The following is a 27,236-nucleotide window of genomic DNA, read 5'->3' as shown; positions in this document are numbered from 1 at the left end:
GCCAACACCAATAAGAAAAATAATGCTAATGCTTCGATGGAGTTCAATGAACTTCAATGCTCATAAAATCCTTTAGCACTCTATTGGCAGTGCTCGGGATTCATTCAAGGCACTGCTCTTATCAACGCTGCATTCATAGAAATTTCTTTTCGGAACTACGTTTGTCAATGCCGGCAAGGATCTTGTCAGTCTCGCAGCGCTCATTGCAGTTGCTCTGCGCCAAGCACCGTTACCTTCACCTTGCTGCACTTTTCCCGCCATCGCAATAGATATTTGGGCGGTAAAACAAAAATGCGCCAACACAAACGCCTAATTCGCGCGCCACTTTATATTTCTCCATTCTCTTCCCCATGCTCGTTTTTTTTTTGTTGGTTGATACGTACGTACATATGTACATTTCCTCCAATGACACTGGGTCTGGCCAGCTTGTTTCGTTCATGCTCTCGCGCACAACGAAATGCTCTCTTCCGTTCTGCCTCCAATCCAGAATAACGACGAGTCGACGACTCGATTTACAGAGCAGAGCACAGCAGCGACGGCAACTCACTCACTCACTTGACTGGGCAGTCGACTTTTTCTTTCACATTCTCTTTGGGGGGCACAACAGCAACAACAAACAAAAACTTTTTAGTACACGAAAAGTTGGCGGCGCTGTTGCTTCGCTGTCGGCGTCAGCGTCACTGCTGCTGCTGGCGCGCGCGGGAAAAGTTCAACGCCAAACTTCGAACTAAGTAGGGTTGTGTGCGTGACCTAATTTTCTGTCACGTTAAAAGGAATGATTTAATTTGCAGGCTAAAAAGGCTCTTCTTTAAATTAAAAGCGTTATTTTGTAAAAAGTCAACAAACGCTTTAGGAACAACATTTATTGCGTAAAGTATTACAAGCTCTAAGGTATTTTTTTGTGGGCACCACTTTATATTGTTATGTGCGTGTCGTGATGGAAGATCGCGACTCACGCACATCGCTACTTCGAACCTTTTGAAAACTTGACGAAGACGAATGAATGCACAAAGTAAAGAGTGGAAGAAAAAACGTGTAGCCATTCAAGAGAGCAACAAAATAAAAGAAAAATAAAGCAGCTTGACATGAAATTGAATTATGTCAGAAATGGCGCAAAATCTTTGGTAGAATGTTGTAGCTGCAAAGTTCAAGAAAGAAGGGGAGCAGAGCCGACAGCCAGTTGGCGGGCTTTGGAGCCATTATCACTACATTTTGTGTTGTTGTTGTTGTTTTTGTTGTGAGTAGTAAAGAGGAAGGTTCATTGATATTTGGTTCTTTTTATGTTCGTCTTCGCTACTTACCTTTGTACTTGCATGCACACTCATACATATATGTACATATGTATGTATGTATGTATGTGTTGTGTGCTACAATTTCATCCGCTTTGACTTTCTTCTTTGCTTTTTTGCATTCTTTAAGGTGCTACTAACATACATACATGCATATGTATGTATGTATTATATTTATGCATGTATGTATGTATAAGTACTTATATACATAAAGCTTTATATTGCGTCTTGCTTTTAAATTTGCGCGTAATATTTTTTATTTTTTTGTGTATTTGACTCGTTTGTTTATGGTTTCTGGGAAAAGGGGCGTGGGGCATGCAAATATATTTATTTCTTATTAGATAGAGAGGTACAACGGGCACTGATGTGTGTTTATAAAATGTAATCAACCGAAATTATACTAAAGAGTGAAATGATGGAATAATTGTTAGAAAAATAAATAGCTAACTACAGATAGCACGCCTTAAAAAAACGACCAGGTCCAGCTTATTTTCGATTTTAATGAAAGGGTATACTATGTACGAATATAATGCAATTCACTCTCAATCTATTTGTGATTTTCCAAAGCTCTCCTAATTTGTAGAATTTTCTTACGAAATTTTACATAACATCCTGTTAAAGCTTATGGATCTTTAAAGATTATTCTAAAGGAATATATACCGTGAAAACTCCTTAATGGACGCCTCTTTTATCCGGACACTCTCATCGGCGGACACTTTTTCTAAAAACATTCGATCGGTGTTTAAACTATTTAAGTATCCCCTTAAGCGGACACTCCCCTTGGGCGTCGTTGTTTTTATACCCTTTACCTAAAGGCTTAAAGGTTATACAAGCTGTTGATTTAACTCTGTATTCCCAACCCGATTCAAATGTATTTTATTTGAAGTACTCGTAGGCATGGGATTTTTAAAACTCTAGTATTCCATTCCATTCATCCACGCTAATATTAAGTCTCAAAGCTATGTGTTTTTGTGCAATTTTTTAATTTATTTATAAATTCGAATAACTAGTGAATGAAGTTTTTAATAATTTGCAGTGCAAGAAATAGAAATTTCTTAAATATTAGCAATTCATGATCTCCAACAGCACTTCTCATAATTGTTTGCATATTCGTAAAATCCTTTCAACACCTCCTCTATTATGTGTTTACAATACACCTCTATTGATAGCCGCTTGCCTCAAGTGCCATGCCTTGCCTTGCTGCTGATGCGGCAGAAAATCAAACGCGCCACATAATCGAAATTCCTTCACATAATATTGTAGTATTACATGACGAAAAGGAGAAAACTCATTTGTTATAAATATTGGTGTGTGGTTGAATGGAGAGGTGGAGGTGGAGAAATCAGGAATCACCTGCCCATTTAACCCGAATTCTCAGTAAACGAGACTCTATTTCTCAATTACAGCTACAAATATTGGAGAATCTCAAATTCAAACTGAACAGCATTTTTCATTGTCTAGTTGCCTGAAATTTATGCGCGGTACTTTTGTCGCAGGAAGCCCTAGAAGTTGACCGAAAGTAGAAACAACAATGATAAACAGTTTCCAGTTATTTTCGTGCAAACAAAGGAGCAAAAAAGAAAGGAAAAGGATAGCTCCCTTGGAGATACGCATATTTGGGCACTTGAAGCCATTTGCCGCCAAGTCAGTCGCATCCTTTTTAGACGCGCTGCTAAATATAAACTAAATAATCAATTGAGCGCGTCTCTCCTCCTAACGGCTACTTCAAGGCTGGCAGTTCCTAGAAATTGAAGAACGCTGGTCCGTTTGAGAGAGCGACTCTCGCGCATTCATTGAAGAACTTTGGTTTTGATATTTCGAGTCTGGTCCGATACTTTCACACGCTGTGCCGTCCAGTTCCACTTGAGACTGAAGCGGCGCAAATGCAAATACACTGAACAAATTCTTGGCAAATATATTAGACCTTAATTTGTGAGTGTTTTTAATTTAGGAAGACATACATCCTTATTATGACTAAAGGGTGCTTAAAATAATTTTAAGATGCATGATTTTGCTATTTCAGAATGCAGTTTTAAGGTTTTAATTTTATAAATTGTATGCGAAGGGTACAAAAGGGTTCAAAAAGTGGGTGCAATTGCATGTAACGGCCAGAAGAAGACATCTCCAACTCTTAATATTGATAAAAATCTATGTATAGCCCTGCCCTTTATCCGTCGATCCATTCATCCCCCCATCCATCTGTGAACAAACTTGAGATTTATGATTCACTTCTGCCTTTTTCCGCCATAGAGTTTTATCCCCATTTCCAAAGCTACAAAGATCAGCTTATATGTAAATAATTCTTGTATCACTCTTTTCCTAATGAAATCGGTTCGAATTGCTTACTCGCTTTTTCTTCGAGTGTATGCGACTTTCCTGTTTTGCAGGCAACGTCGTTGCACTTAGAGTTCCAACTAATTGCAGTCAGTCGCCGTCGTTGTCGTCGCCAACCGCAGGCAACAGAGCCGCACAGAGCTCAACGGTAACAGATACAGATACACACACATACATAGTTATCTGAAGTATCTCAGGAATGTATCTTCACAATGCAACAGCGCAAAAAGGACGCAGAATTGGTGAAGACTCTGCGATCCAAAGCGAAACTCGTCGACCTGTTTTCTTTTCTTTATTATTTTTATTTGTTCCCTTATCTCCTCTCTCACACTCTCTCATTGCACATTTTGCACACATTTTTCGCATCAACATTTCAACTCGAAACTGGAAATATTTATACCTACCCATATGTGCTTTTGTATCTTTACGGATGCGGCTATACACTATGTACTATGTATAGCTCCTTGTGGGAAATGTTGGTTTTCCAAAACTATAAAGAACTACACAGAGCCCGCTCTCTCTCTCTGTCTCCATTTGTTTGCACATATCATATGGGAACTAAAAATTTTGCTTCCTCCTTGCCCGATTCCAGTTAAATCCGTTCGCGGCTATGCATTGTTTTTGTTGTTTTTGTTGACCTTGGCTCTCAGGTAAACATCAAAAATTTACTCAGGCGTCTAATTAGGCGCTTTGCCAGGACTGTGAACTGTGTGTTTGTGTCGGTAGTTTGATCTTTTATGTTATCCATGCATACTATATTTGTATACCTGTCGCTGCATAATTCTCTGAACTAACATCGTCGCTTAATCTTCATTAGAGTAAGTCGTTGTTTTCTCCCAAACACAAATTGTCTCGTGTGTGGCACTGTCATAAGCAAAGGAATGTCATTTATTAGCAATAATTGCATGACAGCCGGTTTAGAAAGAAATACTATATGCAATCGAAGAATATAATAGATAAAATCGAAGAAGATATCAAACATAAGATATCAGAATTCAATCAATTTTGGGCATCTGCGTGTGTCAAGGCTAAGCTTAGTAGTGAGGCCTGGCATAGTTTAACGAACTAACAGGAATATGAGTTCCTTCTTGAGCATGACTCGGTTCGAATCATGTTTTAAAATAAATAATTACTTACATAAAATTGGGTATATATAAAAAAAAATACGAACAATAATAAATAAAAGCCAGAGCTATATCTTTTTGCCTTCAAAAAATGCAGGAAAATTTATTCCTTAAAAAAAAACCTATTCGTTGCTTCGTATAACCGATAACTATCAGTCAGCCCTCGAAATGGGTTTAAAATGGATTCAAATTTGTCAAATTCTTATTTAATTATGAAATAAAATGAAGATGAGAAATTACCTATTTAATACCATTATTTAATACTTAAACACTACTTTCTAATCTTTCCCAACCTTTTCAAATTAAATTTAATTACTTAATTTAATTACTTAATTGAAAACATTCCTTATTCAATTAACACTCTCAGTCAGCCTCCGAAATGGGTTTAAAATGGATTCAAATTTGTCAAATTCTTATTTAATTATGAAAGAAAATGAAGATGAGAAATGACTTATTTGAAACAATTATTTAATATTTAAACACTCCTTTCATTCCTATCCTTTCTATCACATTTTATTGTGAAATAAAATGAAGTCGAGAAATTACTTTTTTGAAACAAATCCTTTCCTATACTTCCCAACCTTTTCAACACTTTTAATTGTTGAAATAAAATTAAGCCGAGCAATTACTTATTTGAAGCCATTTCTTATTCAATCAACTCTCTCAGCTAGCCCCCGAAATAGGTTTAAAATGGATTCGAATATGTTAGCTTTAAAACAATGAAATGTTTCTTTGAACATTCAAAACATTTGTTATATTTGTTTAAAATAATAAACATAAAGTTGTTATCAAAAATTTTTAATTACAGAATTTTTTTTAAATTTATATCACAATACAATTTTTTTCCTATATTGCAAGCTAGAGTCTGAGTTGTGAAAAAAACAACTGGAAAACAGATCTATAAGTTAACAAAAATGACGAAACAACTTTCTTGAAAAGCAAGTCCGCATGTTAAGGCCATTATTTGGTAGAGGCCTATGAAGAAAGGACATGAAATCAATGAACAATACATAGTATTCCAGGTAGTTTGAAAGAGGGTTGCATTTTTTATTTTTGTAGCAAATGTCCTGAAAAAAGCATTTAAAGGAACACGAAAAATGGGAACCAATTAATTAGTGGGCACATACGCAATTAGTGTGAAAATAACGGTTAGAGAAGCAAAATATTGTGTACGCAAAAGGCAGGAAACTGCCGAAGTCAAGGCATAGAAAACACGAAAATGTGCGATACTGATAACAAAAAGAAAAAACCCGAAAGAAAGTCGTTAACTAGCAAAAGCAGCAGGAGGAAAGAAATGGGGTAGTTGTTGCTCAAAAAAAAGAAGTGGGAAAGTGGCAGATAAAGGCGGCAGCGGCGCACATAAATCGTGGCAAATATAACGCCAGCCCATATGTCACAAACACACACACACACACACGCATGCGGAAGTAGCAGAAGGAAGCAAAAGCAACAGCAACAAGGAAGTGGATATAAAAGTTAAGAAAGACGCAACGGGATACGAATGCGTTGGGCAATTAGCAGCAAGGAAGGGAAAGGAAGGGAAGGGGGGAAGTCAATTGAAGTTGCATGCAACAGAATGTTGCCAAAGTCTATTAAAGAATCGAATAGAAAAGGAATCCTGCTGTCTGTCTTCTGCCGACGCCAACGGAATCAGCCTGCATATCAAGCAGGGGCTCGACAGCGGCGGCTCTAAACAGCTGCGCAGGCGCATTCACCTGCCCGCAGCAAGAGCGACTCGATAGCGACCGCAGCAGCAGCAACAACAACAGGTGCATTGCGCCAATATGTATTAGAGAGATAGAGGGGGGAGCTACAAATAATTAAGCGCTATAAAAACCATCAACAGTTGACGTTGCGCATGCGTCGTCCCTAAAAACCAAACACCTGACACTCCACATCTTCACGAAACAGGAAAGGGCCAAGAAGCAACCTGCAGTCACATTTTAATTGAGACTCGTGGAAATTCAAGGAAAAACTTCGCAACAGCTGAACTGCACTACCTGGTTCCTGTTTCGACCTAACCTAACTCAAAAGTTGAGTGTAATTTGAATATTTGTGGGCACGTCTCTACTATTTTTAACATGATCATATAAAAGAACATCGTTCAATATTTACTTTAGAACCTTGCTAAAATATATGTGTTCGAGCAACAAGGAACCGATTTTCCGAAAAACGCACGTAAACAAATTTGTTTGGGTTTTGTTTTTAGTGCTGTTGCTGGCTATCGAAGGTCTTTTGGGTAACAGACCTCCGACAGAAGACCACTCGACCACATGCTGTCCGTTCGTTCTTCTCACATGTTGTGTGCTTGTGTGGGTCCTTGAAGGACCTCTGGCGCAAATATACGCAACTAGTTTAGTGTACACATATGCAGAGTTTGTGTACATTTTGAAAATATCGGGTGTATGTGAAAATGCTTCTAACGGTTTGTTTTATGATAAAAATAGAAATAAAAGAACAAATTTCCCAAATAAACGTGAAGCAACACTATTTCTAAAATAAAAATAAAATAATTTTTAACTAATTTTAAGTTTATTTTGTGTTTTTAAGATTCAATTTTTATATTTGTATAATTTAATTTCATATAATTTGCTCATTTTCAGTTGATTTTTGTTTTGTGAGCATCAATACCTGCTTTTGTAGCAGCACCTACTACCTCCTTAGATATTAACTTAAAATAAACCTCAATGGATGCTCAAGAGCGTAAAATAATGGATACAAATGGGTAAGTGAGAAACATAATTACCCAATTCTATATGAAATAAATACCATTTGATTAGCCAACTCTGCTCAGCACAGCAACACTTATTAAGATTAAATCTTAAATTTATGCTGAAATATTTGAAAAATTATCTTAACGAAGGAAGAAATAAATGAAGTCAAATTATCTTTTGAAATTATACCATATATGAAGCAAGAGAGAGGGGCTCTCTCTGTTGCTGCACTGATTTGATTAAATTTTAGAAACTATGAGATCATCAGCAGATAAACAAAGAAAATGTTTGCAACGATCTGTCCTACGGCAGCTTAATAAGATAATACGGCTATATATAGTGTGGTTTAACTTAGTCTGCGTATGGAGTAAAACAAGTTTTTAAAACCAGTACGGAGGTGGTTCCAAAGCTATCGTTGTTCATACAGACAGACATTGGAATATATATTATATCGATTCTGTTCAACATGCTGATCATTTACTAAGTATGAAGCCTCCTTCTTTGTTCTGTTGAATGTCCATTATGGTTGTGGTTCCAAAGCTATAGTTGTTCATACAGACAGACATTCTGCGCATAGCCTCCACCTTTGTTATTTTGAATGTTATTCTAATTAAATTGAATTAAATACAAACTATAATATTATTTGAGTAGCTGGTAAACCTTTTCATTGTTCTTCTTCTTTAAGAATTGTTGTTAATTAACAAACACCCCACATGGAATATTAAAAGAAAGCAAAAATTGGGAAATGTCTAATTTCTAAGCGACTTCCTGTAGCGACAAACGACGACAGCAACTTCCTTAGCCAACCAACAACGACTACAACTATTACAAATATCCTGGTAGCTGCCACATACTAGCATAAGTCGGACCTTTATTTGTGTGCCACACATCTTGGATAGCAAATGTCAATGATGTTTATCTAATGGCGTTTTCGTAATTATAAAATGACGGGCCAACTGGTTATGCCTGACTACCCTGCGGGTGAACCCCGCCACACCAGAGTGGAAAACAAAACAAAACTCAGAGCAGATAATCTAAAATGCATTTTCACTTCAAAGTTCGAAATGCATTTTTGTCATTCGCAGCAAAATCCAACAGCTGTTGTACTATAGGTGTTAAAAAAAAACCGACTTCATACTCGAATATATGTGCTGGAATGCGATAACCAGCCGTTCTCAATCGGTCCGAGTGTAAAGGTATTTTATGGGTGACATACCGATGCATTCCAAAGAGTGCTGGTCACCATGTGATTAGAAAATAATTGTGCGCGAAAATGTCATTAGATAAACATTTAGTTTGCTCGGTGGTTGCTGGCTGGCTGTCCTTATTTTCGTCCACCTTGCCAGTCCGTTGATGATGTTGTCATATTATTGCAGGACTGTGCGCTTGCTTGCGGCTTTTTAGCTTTCCAGGACATAGGACATTGCGGGCCGAAATTAATTGAGTTTAATACGCCCAGTACACCCCCGACGCATGATGAACATAATTGCATAATTGCCTAGTCATTTGGTTTTGTCAGTTGCAGCCCCTGCCATGTACTCCCTGGACTCTAGTCTGCACACCCCGTCGTATGCATCGGCATCGGCTGACCGTTTCTGACCGATCACTTAAGTGATAGTCCATTTTATGGACATATTTCGTAGTCGGCATGTGTGCGACATAATTATTGGTGTAGTGTTGCAAAAATATGTTGTCAGAATTTTAACGGAATTTCAATCATAATTTCAACTTTTCTGATGTTATGTGCAATTATTGTTGCATACTTTTGAGGGCTATCATCATACTAGAGATTCATTTAATCTGATGTACTAGACTGATTTAAGCTAAAATATGCCTGCTTTTAGTTATAATTGTGTTGTTACTATGATATGGGAATTACTGACTGATCCTGTCGGTATGCCAAATAGGATAATGCTTTAAAAAGGGCCAGGAATTACTGGGAATATTAAAATGACTGCATGCTGTAGGTTTTTAGAGAGCTTTGTTGAACCTTTGCTTTGAAATATGCCTTCTTTTTGATACAATTGCATTTATAGTTGAGTTCATAAAGGAATTACTGACTGATCCTGTCGGTATGCCAAAAAGGATAATGCTTTAAAAAGGGCCTGGAACTACCGGGAATATTAAAATGAGTGCATGCTGTAGGTTTTTAGAGAGCTTTGTTGAACCTTTGCTTTGAAATATGCCTTCTTTTTGATACAATTACATTAATAGTTGAGTTGAGAAGGGAATTATGGAATAATCCTAAATAATGTTGTGAAAAGAGCTCGAAATTGCTGGAAATGTTGAAATGGCTGCATGCTACAGGTTTTTAGAGAGGTTTTTGGAATCTTAGCTGCTGGAAAAGCATTTATTTGGAAGAGAAATTTCATAGTAAGAACTAATTATATTTAAATATTTACTGAAACAAAAAAAAAGAACTATTTTACTAAATCATAATTTTATTTAAGCACTAATTGTATTTAAATAATTAAAGAAAAAATAAATATTTTTCAAAATCATAATTTTATTTAATTCTTAGTGCTTTTTTTTTTTAATAAGCACTAATAGTATTTAAATATTTAAAAAAAAAGAAGTATTTTTCAAAACCATAATCCCATTTAATTCTTCCTAGTTCTTTTTCGTTTTTTTTTTTAATAGGCACTAATTATATTTAAATACTTAAACAAAAAAGAAGTATTTTTCAAAATCATAATCCATTTAATTCTTTCTAGTTTTTTTTTTTTTTAATAGGCATTTTAAAAATTTGTATTTAAACAATTTAATGATCCTGTCTAAATATTACCTCAATTTCGGATAACGTTTAAATAGTATCAAAAATATAGTCTTCATGAAATATAATTGCGCGATCACTCAGGAGAAGAGTGAGTTGAAAGCCTGAAGAAAATAACGCGTCCCTTACTTTATTTCCTTTACGCAAACATTCAAATGATTATATTGTACAAATAAATGTGGTTACTTTATGTAAATAGCAATAAAAATTCCTGAATTTTGATAGAATGTTTAAAATAAATTAGGCTTAAAAAAACTGTTTGTATGTCGATTTCACATGGCATAGGAACATTTAATAAATAAATAAATAGGCTTAAAAAAGCATTTCTTTGTAAATAATATGCATATGTATAAATTTTTTAAATAGGAAGGTAATATTAATTTATACTCGTATATGTATTTGCTTTTTAATAACAAGTTGTAGTTTTTTTTTTTTTTTTTTTTTTTTTTATAAATATTTTTAAAATATTTTTCAAATTATAGCCTGCTCCCTATGCAAAGACAGACCACCACGAGCCTTCCCTCATCATGCATTTCAGCTGCACTTTTTTGTAATCTGTACCCAAAGGGGGTGAGGGTGTACTAGAAAGTCTAAACACCAAATGGCAGACCAAGTGAATTACAAAATATATATATAGCCTCATGATTTTATATAGCAGTCGGCAATAAGTAATTCTTTTTGGAATATAAAACAAAGTATGCCCCCCCACCATAAGCTGAAGTTGTATTAAAATTGGTTAACCATTTCATATAACTGCCATAGAAACGATTTATAAGTTGAACAACTGTAGTAGTGTGAGATAGAGAGAGAGAGAGAGAGAGAGAGAGTTTGGAGGTGCAGGGCATACAAGAGTCAGGCTCGCCACGATTCGTCCTTATGCTCGCTTAAGCCTTTCTCTTCACACCTTGATGCGCACACAAGCAACAAGATTTTACCACGCTGCCAAAAATTATAAATGCTTAGGAGAAATGTGAAGGTACACACACAAAACTTTCACCGAAACTAGGCGAGCAAGAAGGAAGGATCTCCATCGAGCGCTAACCGACAAATTTTTTCCTACATTGAACCTCTAACCAGCGAACTGACCTTCGTTGACAAAGTTGTGCGGTCTGTGCACGTAGTTGCCATTAGCCCTTTAGCCCTTGCTTTCCCTTGCACATAACTCATTTTTAAGCGATTTCATTTCCTCGTAATTTACTACGTGATTACTTTTTCTTGTTCATTAACCATTAAACGCGATCGATAAAGCAGAAGTAACAGCAACGGCAGAAGCAGCACCAACAGCAGCTAAAAACCTTGACGAGGATCAAAACAAGCTGCCTGCCGTGTGCGCGTGATCCTTTGGCTTAGCATTTGAATTTATGTGCTGCTGATGCTGCCAAACAAAATATTCAGTCAGCCGCCCCTTTTCAAGACGGTTTTTTAATGAAGCAGCCAAAGGGGCGCCTTTTTTGTCGATTCGCCGAGATGCTGCTGAGATGCTCGAATCGGATCGGATCGGATCTTAAGGGTTGACTCGAATTGCAAAAATTCAATTCGCGCAACGAATTGTCTGAAGTGCAGTGCAGTTTTTCTTTTTTACTTAAATTTCAACCCAAGGCCTGGCAGACATGCCGACAGGGAGGCAGGCATTTCTTTACTCTCGAGATAAACATCTGCTCGAGGCGTTTGCATAATGCATAATGTGCATGCAAATTTGCCAAAATTGCTTAATTTTTTCGTTCTTGAGTAGGGAATGGGAGAAAGCCTTTCGCTTCAATTTCAATTTCCCGGATGTTCAAATTTTAAATGGGTGCCCTCTGTCAAAAATTCAATGAATTTATGTGCATGTATCATATTGTACGCCCCTATTTTTGAAGTATTGAATTACTACAGTGTTTTTGCAAATGTCTCTCGTACTTACAACAAACACCCATTCATTTATGTATTTTCTTTACAGTTATATCACCACTACCAGCAGCAACAGCAACGACAACAGCAAAAGTAACAGCACAAGTAACAGCACAAGTAACAGCACAAGTAACAGCACAAGTAACAGCATTGGCAGTAGCAGTAGCACCTTCAGAAGATGGGGTCTGGAAATTCCCCATACCATTTCCCTTAATCCCTTTATACCTTTATTAAGAGAATATAAAACTACTTCTCGCTCCTTTTTTAATCCAACCCCAGACAGCACTCTTAAACGTAAACGACGTTCAACGATCGAATCAAAAGATGCTAAGGTGAGTTCAAAACTTAGAGACGCTATAATTTTATTGTATTTTTATAGATTAAGATAAGTATTTAACTAAATTGATCCAAAGCATCAATAATTGAATCAGTTTTGCAATTTGAATTCCCAACTCACAGTCTTAAAGACTAGAATACTAAAAAATAAGACTAACAAGAATGGAATGATGGATTCTTAGAAACCTTTACATGTTGTCATCAATTAATTATTGCACGAATGTTGAGTTTTGAAATATCACTTATAGTGGACATAGACAGTGTCCTGCTGTAGGCTTAAGGACTTAAATACTAAAAATAAGACTAACAAGAATGGAATGATAGATTCCTAAAAACTAAAAATAAGACTAACAGGAATGAAATGATAGATTCCTAAAAACCTTTACCTACCTTTTTAACATACAGCTACCGCCTTCAGCAATGAAATATTGCACGAATTTAGTTGCAACTTATATTGGACAATAGAGAGTGTCCTGTTATAGGTTTAAGCGAACTGTGGATCTCATACTTTTCGAGAACCCTGCATACGTACAGACGAGAAGGCAGAGAGACATTTTCAATAAATATTTTAAAAACATGAGTAGCTATTGGTTACCTACCTGGAGAGCTTGAGATGGCAAATACGAGTATGTTAGTGGTCTTCTTAAAAGAAATAAATGACTGCTAACTGATCCATGACTCTTCATGCTTATCTTTGACACTTTTCAGTTACTTGAGATTTATAAAATACTATATTTATAATAACTTGCTGTGCCTGCTGCTCACACAACAAAGATAAGCCTAAAAATAAATGCTACTTATGAAAAGGTTCATTTAGATGCTACTCAGCCCTCGGGGTCAGTCTTCCACATCAGCAGCTCAGCAGCAGTCAGTAGTCGCTGCGATTTCAAGTAGCTGCAGTCTAGGCCTAACAATGGCAAAGACTCTGCTGCCACGCAGACAACTCGGCTGACTCCTGACTAGCTGGTTGCTTCTTTGGCAGACACTGTGGCAGGCAGCTGTGTTGATGCAAAGGATTTCAGCAAACGACTCCTATACATACATACTTATATATATTTTTAAGGGGGGTTCTTAAAGAGCAATTGAACGAAAAAAAAAAACGTGCAATGAGCAAAAAAATATATATACATTTCGCGTTTTATATACAAAACAGGGCAGCTTAACAGTGGAACCTCGAAGCATGAACTAAAGATTTGTTGAAGCTTCTTTCAGATATTTTGAATGAAACGGAATTAATATTTTAATATACATACTTCTATTTCTAATTTCTGTTTTATTTTATTATCTTACTTTGTTAATTCTTTAATTTATATATTTTATTATTATTTTATTTTATTAAACAAAGTGAATTATATTTTCTAAATAAATAGAATATATAAAAAAAATTTATATAAATTTAATAATTTAATGACCAATAAATATTAATATGGAATTTCTATTGTAGTTTATCTTTTTTTTTAAATTTATATATTTTTTTTTATTAAGCAAAGTGAATTATGTATATTTTCTAAATAATTAAAAAAAAAATTATATAAATTAAATCATTTAATGACAAATAATAATATGGAATTTTTATTTTATTTTATTATCTTTTTCTTATTTTTTAATTTTGTTACTTATATTTTATTATTTTATTATTATTTTATTTTATTATTTTATTTTATTAAACAAAGTGAATTATATTTTCTAAATAATTAAAAAAAATTATATAAATTTAATTGAAATGGAAAATAGTATGCAAATCATTTTAATGTATTTTGTTGAAAAATTTTGTATTGTCTTTCTGGGCTTTATAGAATTTTTGTGAATAGCGAAGTCTGTTTGTAATAATATTTCATAGATTAACCATAAAATGTACTATTGGCAGAAACGTCCTTCTAAATTCAAAAGTGTGTTTTGAAGAGAGTTCCTTCAGAATGATATTTGCATCTTATATTGCTCCCGTTGTAATGAGATTTTTGGGAATCACGTAAAACAGAAATGTCTAATGGAAAGTATTTTTAAAATTGAGGAAAAAAAGATCATTTTATGTTAGTTATGTTTGGGTTGTTAGTTATTTATTACATTTTTAAAATTGACATTTGATGTTATCTTAAAAATATTCCTATATAGGGAAGTCTGTAATAATATTTCATAGATCAATCATAAAAAGTACTATTGGAAATGTATAATAGAAAGTATTTTCAAAATTGAGGAATGATGATTTTATATTACTTCTTATTTCTCTGTGCTGTTTGCTTTCTTAACTGTTGGCCGTACTTAAGTATTTGGAGAGAAATGAGGAAACGTGTGCTGCTTATTTATATTGTTGTGTTTCTTTTTCGCAAATTATCCTTGAAAATGCATTGTAAAGAGGTTCAACTATATACGATATTTGCGTTGTTTTTGCAATTCAGCGACCCCAGCTAATACGTCAAGCAATTGTCGGCACAAACAAATGTCACTTTTTTTGCAGCACGTTCTATAAACTGTAGAAATTATTGTGCACAGCACAGGATAAGAATTCCAGAACACAGGCAACAACAACAACAAGAACAGCTCGCAAGGAGGGGGGAGGGGTGTTGGGCCGTCTTGCAATATGCTCGGCATATGCACGAAGGCTACAACGGCAACGAATGTTGAGAACGTTGCGCTTGCGCGCACACCTTGAGCAGAAACGCACACACACACACACTCATATAGAGGGGTGAGTTTTGCGCAGGACTAGAGTCAAGGCCTTGTAGTAGCGCGGTAAAATGTCCGTTAAGAAATTTGAAAATGTTTGCTAGTTATAGCTTAGCTTGAATTTTCGTGCGTCAGTGCTCATCAGACAAGAGGAAGAAGCATCGGGAAGAGGCATGGGGCAGAACTAGATCAAGAAGTGCCGTCGGCGTTGTTTGCTAACCACAAGTAGCGCAAGGGGTTGTGCATGCCTTTGCACCGTTCAAGGATCACTAGCCAGCCATCCGTGTGTTGTGCTTCTATCTAATTAAATATTCATCGAGACGACATTTGCTTGCTGGGCTAAGAAAGGATGACAAATGGTCGGCCGGTCGGTAGGATGGGCTGATTGCATATGCAGTTACTTGTTCCTTTTTCCTTTTTTACTACCGGTCTGCCACCGCATATGGGACAAGAAAGAAAGACAGAAAGTATGGTATGGTGCTACCTACCGGTATGGAACCGCCGCTTTATGCAAATGTCTTGCCAGGACTCCGCTCATTAGATTTCCGTTAAATTTTGTTTGAGCTCACTGGAAAAGTTTTTATGCAAATCATTTGATCCTCTGGCTTAGTTTCTTCTTATCGCTGATGTGCGTGCAACGTCATCTGTTTATGGGACCTTATGGTTTTTCTCTCCCTCTGCCCAGTTTTGTCTCCTTGTTGTTTTTTTTTTGGGTGAAATATTATACAATATTTGTTTTGCTCGCGCAAAAGCGAAAGGATAAAAATTATAGTATTATTTTACCAATTTGTCAATGTAATGTTACCCCTTTGTGTATGCCCGGGCATTGATACATGTAGGTTTTTGTCTTGTAAGCATGAAATGGGAATCTTTCCATCGAAATAAACCCCAAAAAAGGGTAGGGTAGTTGTCCCATCTCGATGGGTAGTGCAAATCAAGTGCGCTTGATTTCTGTCAAGTCAGAGGCTCGGAAAACTTGAAACTTGAATGCTTACAATGGGAAGAAGTGTGGAAGTATTGCAGATTTCGCAGGCATCTTGTGCTGGGACACTAATGCAGGAACTGGAATTTAGGGAAAGTTTTGCCTTTGCTGTCAATTTAAAAAGATTTCACTTAGACGAAAGGCAAACATCACGAGCATGTGACGAGTGAAGTTCCGTGTGAAAATGTAATCAAAGTGTTAGTTTTTTTAGAATAATGTGTTGTATTTTTTTTGAGAAGAATTAAAATGTTCTCAGCATTTAGAATATATTGCAAAGTTCTTATCAAATAAATTGCAAGCTTCATTCCTACGTTATTCCAATTTTACAATTTAATCTTGTTTGGGTTTAATAAAATTCTAGAATAGCTTTTTTTTTATAGAAGCCAGAAATCAAAGTCCTTTTCGCTGGCGTCAATGTCACGGAATGTGACATCAAAGAGGAGGGTTTCAAAACTTTTCGTATTACAAATTATTGAAAAAATGTAGTACAGACTCAAAAATCTACTAAATAAATCTTACTTTTATTTTTGAAAAGTTGCTTCTGGCATTTTCAATAAAACGAAACAAAAATATATATGGTTCTTAGTTTTAAAGGGTCTTGGATTTAAATGTGATTAATTATTAGAATTAGTTCCAATCAGGAATAAAACGTATGATAAAAAGTGGAAAAAATCTTGATTATAGAAAATTGTGTTGTTTTCTTATAATTATTGAAAAGAAATATTATGCAAAATTTTTTCAATTTTATTTTATTAAAATTGACAAATTCCTTTTTTTGCAAACATATTTATAAATATTTGTTTAAACTTATAATTTCATTTCAATATTATAAGTGATTACAATAATAGAGTTAATACTTATTTAAGTATGTTCGTTTAGTTGCTATAGTTTCCCATAACTATAAACTGTTAGATCATGGAGTATAATCTTTAAATGGGATGTAGGGTTAAGATCGTTTCTGTTTTCCCTCTGGCTACCATCATTAACTTCTTAGAGCTTCCCTTCCCAGGTTTTGTTCCTTACAATTGCGAGACTCTAATCCTTTGCAGGACCACAACAACTTAACCACACTATGCTTAATCCATTTTTCATGCATCAAACCAATTGCATGATTAATTACTTGCCACTCGACAGTGTAAGTTGCACGGACATAGCCACAGACAGTTGTCTGTCGGTCCCATATTTCCATAATGAAGTGCTCGAGAGCGTTGAAAAATGCGCAAGTCACGCGGACAATCGCGCAAGTAAATGACACCCATTAACCCCTTGCTGACCAGAGGTCAGTAAGTGGTTAAGATTTTACATATGAGAAATATGAGTGTTTGTTATGGTTAATGTGAAAAGGAATACCTCAGGGACATATCGTACATACGGCATGTTTGTATATCATTAATTAAAAGCAGAGCGCTAGACTTGATTCAGAGCAGAGCAAAGCATTTTCTCTTTGGTTAGACTACTTTCCAATAGATATAAGCGCCTAGAAAAACTATTAACTACAATCAAAACGAAATAGCGAAACGATAGATGGAAAAAATGAAATTAAATGCTATCAAGAGAGGGGAAAAAATAAAAAAAATATGAAAAAGAAACTATACAATACAAATATGTACAACAAAAGTTACACCTGGACCCACGCCAAGGTATGAGGCGTACGCTCGCAGACGCCTGCGAGTTGTTGCGTCCAGGACGAGGCGAGCCAAAAAGGAAAGGTGTTTCGGTTTTTACAGCGCAGACGGTAGACGGTAGATTACGACACATAAGCGCAGCGCACAAGGACCAAGGGGAAGAAAATGCCACAACACAACAATAGGCAACGACGATGGCGACGACGCCGGGATAAGGAGAACTTTGACGTTGGCGACGCTGGTGACGACGCCGACAGCGCATAACAATTGACATTATTTCTACATACTACAACAACAAGAAAATAACTGCTGTGTGTATTGCATCATCTGCTGTTTTTCAACGACTTGCACATACATCGGTACGAGTAGCTTTGGACAAAAACATAATTAAAATAGGGTCAGCAAAGTATTTCGGGACACAACATTCGAGTGTGTTGTTTGGGTGCCTTGCTGGGTATAGGCTGCATAAAGATGATCTTTGGCTTAAGATGAATCATTTGGTTTGGTGGCACTCGATTTCTCTTTGTGATTTAGCAACTGCACTATCATTTGAGGTACCCTCAATTCTGAAATTGAATGGTTGAATGAAAGGAAAGAAATTCTGTACAGCAAATGAAAGTTTTTAGCTCAAAAGCGCTCTTTTATTTTATAAAGATGTTATGTTTATATAAATATATCAGAAATTGGCCTGGCTGGCAAGAGTTACGAAGCTTAATTTGAACATAATTATGCTTTCTCAGCACTAAAGGTGGTTTTTGGAGAATTTGTACTCCAATGGGGAAAACGGGCTAAAAAGTTAGTACAAAATATTTGTTTTTTCATAAGACTAGCTTTAAACAGAAAGAATACGATAATTATTTGTTTTTTTCTGTATAGAATAACATTTTATTACATTTTCAAAAGTATTTTTATTTGTTTTTATTTATCAACTATTGTTAGGAATCATATGAAAAAATTGATAATTGTTTTTTATTAATTTTATCTACAAAGAAAGCTGTCGTATAAAATAAATAAATCAAAAAACAAAAAAAAAAATTGAGAACTTAAACTAAATAAAACTAGAGAATAAAAAGCTTATAGAAACTACAAAAATATCTAAAAATACATTATCTATTTACAGAATTAAAATTTTGTACTTACTACAAATTCTACTTCAAACTATTTAAGCTATTATTTTATAACTACATTACAATTATTTGATTACATTTTTGAGCTAAAAATGCATTAGTAATTATCCAAAACTAAGTACATGTATGTAGTGCTGGTTTTGCAGCATTCCATAGATCCAGCAAGTTTTTTGCCGGCGACTGCCTTGTCAAGCTGGTTTAACCTTTTTCACGCTGACAGGCAACCTCCCCTCATAAACAAACTTTGGACTTGCAGCCAAACTAATTAAACTTTAGTCCAGTTTACAGCTCAGTAAACTCATGCAGTTGAGTAAATTGCTGGTATCTGTATCTGTATTTGTATATCCGTTCAGTCAATCATACATACGAGCACATATATGGGTTCATTTGCTGCTGTATAGGAAATAGTGTCGTAAAGGGAAAATTTTTATTTATTTGCCAAGAAATTGTTGCGCTACGCTTGACCAGACGGGCAGACAGATGCGGCAGCTGCTGTAGCGCCTTGCTGGACCTACAGCACGCACCAAGTAGCGGCGAATATAGTAGTAGAAAAGGGAGATCAGGAACAATCCCTAAGACGCTGTGCTGTCATTGCACGCTTTGATTTTAATTGTATATTGTATTGCATCGCTTGACCGTTTCTGCTACTTTATGACATATGTCCATTCAAATCTCAAACTGTGTCATCTTTTCTTCTACCTATCGAGGGTTGCATTTTCTCTAAGAATAAGAAATTAAATTTGTCATGCACACACACACTCACATGCACACAACTACACACCAACACCACGCGCTTAACTATTATGCCTCTGCAAATTTATTTCACTATCTGTCTGTTTGTTGTCCGGGGCTTTGCTTTGGAGGGGAACGCGCAAACCTACTCAAACAATTAAAAGTGTCACATAAATATCGTAAAGTTTTTCCCTTATTTTCCTGCGTATTTTTTGGCACATCTTTTCTGAACAAATTATGTGAAAATATATAATGAGCTGCATGTCTCTTGGCATTAGAGATGAGTGCGTGAGTTTGTCGTGAGCAGAGAGTGAGGGGAAAATTATAATAAGACTTCCAATAACTCCAAATTATACAAATACATTACATTTTTTTTTAATAACAGTTAAGTATTGATTGTTTATTAAATTAAACTAAACTCCATATATATAGAAATATATCTTTTTTGAAAACATATTGTTTAAGAGCAGTAAAAAGTTTTGTAAAAGTTTTTTTATGCTTCCCAACTACTTTCTGTGCTGGAATAATGGCTCTACAGCATGAAGAACCGTATTCAGTAGAGGCAAAAGCAATTCTTCGCCGATTTAAGCTTATAATAAACAGTAGACACTGCTGTCAAACAGATATTGCTCTCTAAAACTTCACTTTTTGTAATCATTTCCAGTCAATCAGTCTATATTCTTGCGATTTAATTTTCAACACCATGCATTTAAAATTGTAAAATTTCTTTCTTCAATTTAAACTTCTCGTGAGCATTCACGTGATCATCTCTAACTGAATAGTTGCCAAGGGTATATGGTCGTTAAGGTTTATGATGTGCGAGATGTGAGATTGACAGATTTTTCTAGGTAGAGGTAGGGTAGGAGAGCTTAGCAGCTTTTAGGCAGTCTGTCAGATTAAGAAAACGGAAAATGCCAGGGTAGCTGTTTAATTTCTGGAATTGGGCTTAAATGATCCATGAATATTTCCATAATTTAGAAAGATTTCAAAATTGCATGCACAGCTGCTACGCTCCAGTTTTGGCTTTAGCCTCGCCCTATACACAACATCTCAGCCTCGATCGACAGCAAGATAATTTAGTATCCAAGCAAGAAGGTCAAATATTCTTGACTATTTTTCCCGAAAAAAGAAAAAAACAAAGCTGCAGCTTGCCATTGCTCCGAAGAGTCTCGAGCCATAGGCGATAATAGACCAAGACAGATGTAGGTAGTGATTTTTCGCCGTCTACCTGAAAGTTGACAAAAATGTTTGTCTAAAGGATCAGACCGAGCGCAACCAACCATTGGGATTTCGTTGATAAACACCCAAGGAAAAATGCAATGCAAAAGCAAGCAAATCGCGTCCCAACAACAAGAACAACAACAACAACAGACATCTTCAAGACAGGGAGAAGACCCTTCAATACTTCTTCAGCAAACTGTTGGCGCAAGCAAGAGAAAAGAACTATTCTCCGTGCTCTTTTCGCGTTGCATGTCAAAAGCAACCCCTAAAAAAATCCACAAATGCATTTGCCCTCTACTTTACTTTTGTAAATGTGTATAGCTATGTGAGTGTGTGTATGTGTGTGTGTGTTGTGCAGCAGGATAACAGCGAACCGAACGACTGCCGATCGTCGTCGACGATCTGGAACGAGGGTCGCGCTGCTCAGTTGCACAGCGCAAGTCAACGCGTTTGGTACACGATAACGGTAGCCCCGGAGCAGAGCAGAGAGATCACAAAAATGATCCGTCGCTGAGTTACCAAAAACGAGACTGAAAAATAACAAATAAACTACGAAAAAAGAAACCAAAAAACAAGAGTGCAAAAAACTAATTTAGGAACCGGATTTCGCAAGCTCCGCGCTTTCGTTAAATATCCACAAAAAGAAAAAACTAAAACAAAACAACAATAAATATGTTTTAAGAGTGTAGCACAAATTGTATAAAAAACATTTATGATACCAAAGAATTTCAACCAAGATTCAAACCGAAAACAAAACCAAAGGCTGTTGCTAATAAACAAAGCAAAAGTGCAATACATTTTTAAACACGCATTGCTCTCTCACACTCTGTCCAAAAAGAATATCACCCACGCCGAAGCCGAAGCCGCAGCGTAACCAAAGAAATTATAATTGCTATCTTTTTCGGAACATAATTCGTGTGGGTGTCTGCTGTGTATGCGTGTGTGTGTGTGTGTGGTAGTGGTGCCCGTTTTGTTTCGCATCCTTCGCACTATTGTGCGGGTCGGTTGTACGGTCGAGCGATCCATTAACTGCAGCAGGATTAAACCTTTTGACAGCCGTGCCCACATAAATTCTTGGGCAAGTGTCTGGCCCGTCTGCCAATTAATTCGAAACACGATTCGGGACTGCCTGCCTGCTGATATATACCCGTGTGATCTTGTTTCTGATCATCGTCCTGATCCCGTCATTGTTCATTTCGTTTACATTTAAATCAAAATTCTTTAATGCTATTATGAAGTTGGAACAGAAGCGCAAATTTATCGAAATGGTAATTTGAAATTTTTCCTTAATAAATATTTTGGATTTCTTTTATACATATACCGAGTAGAAATTTAAGGATTCCCATGGAAATAAAAAAATACATATATAAATATGTATATTAAGAAAGGAAAATCCCACAAAAGAAAAAAAATCAATTGATCCATTCTTAGACAAGTTGATCTTGGTCTTTTCTCCATTATCTACTATTTTTTGCATTGATCTTCGGCAGATATGCTTATAATTACACCCATATTACAATTGTAATCCACCAAGATGTTAACACAAGTAAAAACATCTTTCTATTTACCTGTAATCTTCACAAAGATCGGTAATTGGTTTCGGTTAATAGAATCAAAGCCGCGATTAATTTGCCTAAGAAAGCCTTCTAAGTATCAACTGTAATCTGTTGAGGGATTTTTAATTCATTAGACACAATAATTATCATGAGAGATGTCAGCAAGCGAGAAATTAAATCATTTATCATAATTATAATATAATTAAATTAATTATATTTTACAGTATAATATAATAATTACAATATATAATATAACTATAATCTAATGCTCGAGAATTAAACTTTTGTTTTCAAAAATGTTTTGAAATATAACTTAAAGACACATTCCCTTACATATCGCAATCTGTCAACTAAAATAAACTCTGTTTCACCGAGGCACTTACCAAAGTTATTTTACTGCGATCGGTCCTAGAGTAGCCATAGAAAATATTGAAAAATAAAATATAGTTTGTTTTCCATTTACTTGTAATGCATATTTGGTATTCGTAGCTGTTATGGTTCAAAAGTTATTGGTGTTCATACAGACGGATATACATAAGTACAAAGGGGATAAATATTCTATAAAGATTTGCCTCGTCATGTTGATCATATTTGTAATTAGAAATTGGGGTCTGTTAAGATAACTTCCTATAAAAGTTATTCTACAGCGATCGTTACATAAGTAAAAAATAAATAAAATACTGTTATTAGTTCTTCAAAGACTTAGAAAATTTTTGACCAATTCTCTTGTATTTGCAGGATCTTGAAATTGGGGCTGAGCTACCATCTGCTAAGCGTCAGCATATGGCGCCCACGCTCTTTGGTGGCGATCCGCCAAGCAATGTCTCATCAGTGGCCTCGTCATTATACATATCGCCCATTGCTGTCGATGAGTCGAGTACCCAAGAGCTGCTTAGCATTAGCAGCTCAAGGGCCGAGGAGCTATCGACAGCATCGCACAGCCCGCTACCCGATAGCCCCGACAGTCCAGATAGTACGCCCAGCACCGGTAGTGGCTTCACACAGAAACAGCCGATTGTCACACATTATGCAGGGCTCAACTATATGCCTTGCGTGGATTACGGCTACGATGAGGAGGAAGTGGAGGACGATGACGAAGAGGAAGAGGAAATCGATTCGTCTAGCACATCGCCAGCATCGACGGGCTCCTCGGCAGCCACAAATTGCAGTCAAAATGGCGAACGTACGCCAGCCCAGCAACAAAGCTTGTCTCTGAATATCGGCTGTACTGTTAACAGTATAAATAATAAAAGCATCAATAATAATAATAATAACAATAATACAAAGCCCAAAGTGAGGTCCTTAGATGACTTCATGGCCACAAATTACAAATGCATGTCACCTGCTGTTGAAACTTCCCTGCGACAATGTCCGCTGCCCGCACTCTCCTGGGCAAACGCGGCTGATGTCTGGAAGCTGATGTGCCAACGGGATGAGGAAGGTGCACGTTTACGCAATAGTTCCATGCTAGAGCAACATCCGGGACTGCAGCCACGCATGCGCGCTATTCTTCTCGATTGGTTGATCGAAGTTTGCGAAGTTTACAAACTACATCGTGAAACATTCTATCTGGCTGTCGATTACCTCGATCGCTACCTACATGTGGCAACTAAGGTGCAGAAGACGCATCTGCAGTTGATTGGCATCACTTGTCTGTTTGTAGCCGCCAAGGTGGAGGAGATCTATCCTCCGAAAATCGGCGAATTTGCTTATGTCACCGATGGCGCCTGCACGGAACAAGATATTTTGAATAATGAGAAACTGCTGCTGCAGGCTCTCGGCTGGGATATCAGTCCAATTACAGTCGCCGGATGGCTCGGTATATATATGCAATTGAATGTGAACAATCGCACTCCGGCATCGTTTGCCCAAATTGGCAGGCAGGCGCATGGAGGCGCCTCCACCTCCTCCTCCTCAACACCAGTCGCTGATGACTTCATCTATCCGCAATTCTCGGCCTATGAGTTCGTACAGACAGCACAATTATTGGATCTTTGCACGCTCGATGTATGCATGGCCAATTATTCATATTCGGTGCTGGCAGCAGCAGCCATGAGTCATACATTCAGTCGGTGAGTGACGAAATCATTGAATTATCCAAACATCATATTTATAATCATATTTTTACAGCGAAACTGCCCTACGCTCTTCGGGTCTCGACTGGCAAATCATACAGCCGTGTGCACGCTGGATGGAACCATTTTACCATGTCATCTGCAAAAGCGCACCATATCTGCATGTGAATGAGCAAAACGAACAAGTCACAAATCGTTTCGGCTTAGCTCATGTGTGCCCCAATATTGTAACCGATGATTCGCACATCATTCAGACGCACACAACCACTATGGATATGTATGTAAGTACCCGAAGCAAGTTAAGAGATTTCTATTCTATATCTACTATATGGAGGGGTCAGCAATTTTAAAAACAAATAATTCATATTTTTGAATACAATACTACCTTTTTTTGCGAAGTGAAACTTATGTGAGCGTTTTAAATGCTGGTTCGGCAACCTTTTGTGTAACGAAACCAATAACCAAGCAAGTAGGGCAAGTTTTATTGTGTTTCTAGCCATTTTCTAGCGAGTTTTTCTATCTATTTTTTTGATTTTCTAGGCATTATCTGGCGGATTTTCCGCGGATTTTCTACGCTTTCTCTAACTACTTATAATTGTTTTTCTAGCCATTTCTAGCTCGATAACCGAAAGTGTTGGGCATTTTCTAGCCATTCTTTTTCACACAAAATTAATTACTGAAATAATTTTAAACTCGACTTTCTCTTGCTCGTTCGGCATCTACATTTTTAACAGTGACATTTTTAACATTTTTTGTATAATTCTTTGTAACGACCCATACAATAATTGTTTCTAGCTTTTTGTGAGCTGTGTGTGTGCCTTTATTTATTTGTATTGTGTTATTTTGAATCGTGCTAAATGGAATAAAACGTGTAACAATATTTGAAGTTTATAAAGTGTTAAATCAAAACCGTGTAAAAAAAGACCGCCTAAGAACAGAATTACGTGTAATTACAAAGGCTCCCCTCGCCAATCTAAAAGAAATTAGCTCAGATGAAATCATTCCAAATTTGTTGCCCCTATCTCAAGAAAATGCTGTATAAAATGTACTTTTTAAATTTGTTTATTAAATGGTTCTATTATATTCCCTATACATATTGAAATTATATCTAATGTTCACCATTTTTTCATTTGCAGGACGAACTGCTCATGGTTCAGAATAATTTGCATGCTATGCGCGCTCGCACTCAAGCCTCGCCGGCCACAGGATTGCGTGCCCCCGAGAACCTGTTAACGCCACCCGCCTCTAGTCACAAGGCCGACGACTTTTTGGCCGATGAGGAGGAGGCTCCCGCAGATAGCAGCAGTATTGCTAATCGGGAGAATGTCGCGCTTGCGGTTAACAGCAGTGGCAAGGACAACTGCAATCGCAAATAGTTGTCACAACCCCCTAAAAAAATCTCAATACGCCCGCGCTCACACAGTCTAGACATTTAAGTGTTTCGTATATATAAATTATTATTGTTCTTATAAGAAGTTGCAAATTTATTCGTTGCCTAATAATTATGCTTAAGCACAAACAAAAAAACACAGCAAACAACAAACAGAAAAAAACAAAAAAAAAAAAACAAGTATTTTAATTGAAAATTTCCTACGCGTGTTTATTCTTTTATTTGATTACTTCGTACACATTTTCTTTGCTTTTCCACTGCCTAATATAATAAAGTTATTCAAATCTGTGTAATTTATATAGAAATCAAGAAAATTTATTTTAATGTTTATATATTATTAGAATAATTAATTATTAGTTTTATTACAGAAAATAATTTGCAACAACACTGAATTAACTTCAACTCTTTCTACTTAAGAGCTAAGCTAACTTAAAGTTGCGCATTATATTTATTAATGTTGACTGACATTTTATTAACTATATAAGAATCAGTCTGTTAATCACACCCAGTTGGACAACCCATAAGTTCGACAATGTCCTCCCTAAATCATTCACTATATTATCATCCACAATACTAACACACTTACTAAAATGCAGCAAACACTTTGACTAACAAAACTAAAATTATTGTCTTAAGTTGAGGGCGCACAGACAGGATCGTATACTGATCAGACTAATGCTTGCAACGCATATACATTGACTGACAATTAAATAGGAGGTAACGCAGACAAAACCCACTAAACTAATGATGTTAAACAAAATTGATTAAAATCTCACAAAGAAAAAAAAAATGGCAATCGAAAATGTTTTTAAGAATATAAAACAACCTGAAATAATATTGTATATGTACATTTTTAACTAGACTAATTTTGCCATAATTTGCTAAGCAAATAAACCTGTATATATTTATATAAACAAATAAAAGTGAATGCACAATTGATTAATATATCTTACTGTAAAATTGTTCAGCTGCAAATTAGTGAAAATGGACATACTATCTATAACATAAGTAGTTAAGAATTGAAAACAATAAATCTTCTTTTATTCGTTTAAGTGTATATTTAATGCTGGAGTAAAGATAAAGAAAATAATCCTAAACCTTATGTATTTATGTTATATCTGTAGTTTTTAAAGCAATAACCATTTTAAAATTAATTAATTGGTTTTACAATATCTAAACAACAAGTACATACGCTTATATTAATGGTTTAATGTTAAACGCAAAAAAACTATTATGTTGATAAAATAAATATGAATTATATTTGTGTACCTACATAAAACCCACAAAAAATTGATTCGTTTGTTGAATTATTTGCAATTCTCTGGAATATATACATATTTTCAAACTACAATATCTTTTTAGTTTTTAAGAACAGGGCATAAATAGGGTATAGAGTTTATTTGA

At 35.9% G+C, this 27,236-nt stretch overlaps 1 protein-coding gene across 2 annotated transcripts in view; it reads left to right on the top strand.

Moving 5' to 3' along the window:
- Positions 1–26,000, top strand: part of LOC115626302 (G1/S-specific cyclin-E) — a 28,028-nt gene extending 2,028 nt beyond the window's left edge. For both annotated transcript variants that reach the window (XM_030521630.1, XM_030521631.1), the window contains exons 2-6: positions 7,351–7,472; positions 12,174–12,456; positions 23,106–24,439; positions 24,498–24,723; positions 25,579–26,000. In XM_030521630.1, the coding sequence (XP_030377490.1) occupies positions 7,435–7,472; positions 12,174–12,456; positions 23,106–24,439; positions 24,498–24,723; positions 25,579–25,818 (2,121 nt within the window). In that variant the 5' untranslated portion in view covers positions 7,351–7,434 and the 3' untranslated portion in view covers positions 25,819–26,000. The remainder of the gene's footprint in view (positions 1–7,350; positions 7,473–12,173; positions 12,457–23,105; positions 24,440–24,497; positions 24,724–25,578) is intronic.
- Positions 26,001–27,236: the final 1,236 nt, after the last annotated feature.

Source organism: Scaptodrosophila lebanonensis, unplaced genomic scaffold, assembly GCF_003285725.1.
Source record: "Scaptodrosophila lebanonensis strain 11010-0011.00,11010-0021.00 unplaced genomic scaffold, SlebRS2 tig00000085-arrow-pilon, whole genome shotgun sequence".
Taxonomy (NCBI): Eukaryota; Metazoa; Arthropoda; class Insecta; order Diptera; family Drosophilidae; genus Scaptodrosophila; species Scaptodrosophila lebanonensis.
This window is presented reverse-complemented; position numbering and strand designations above follow the sequence as displayed.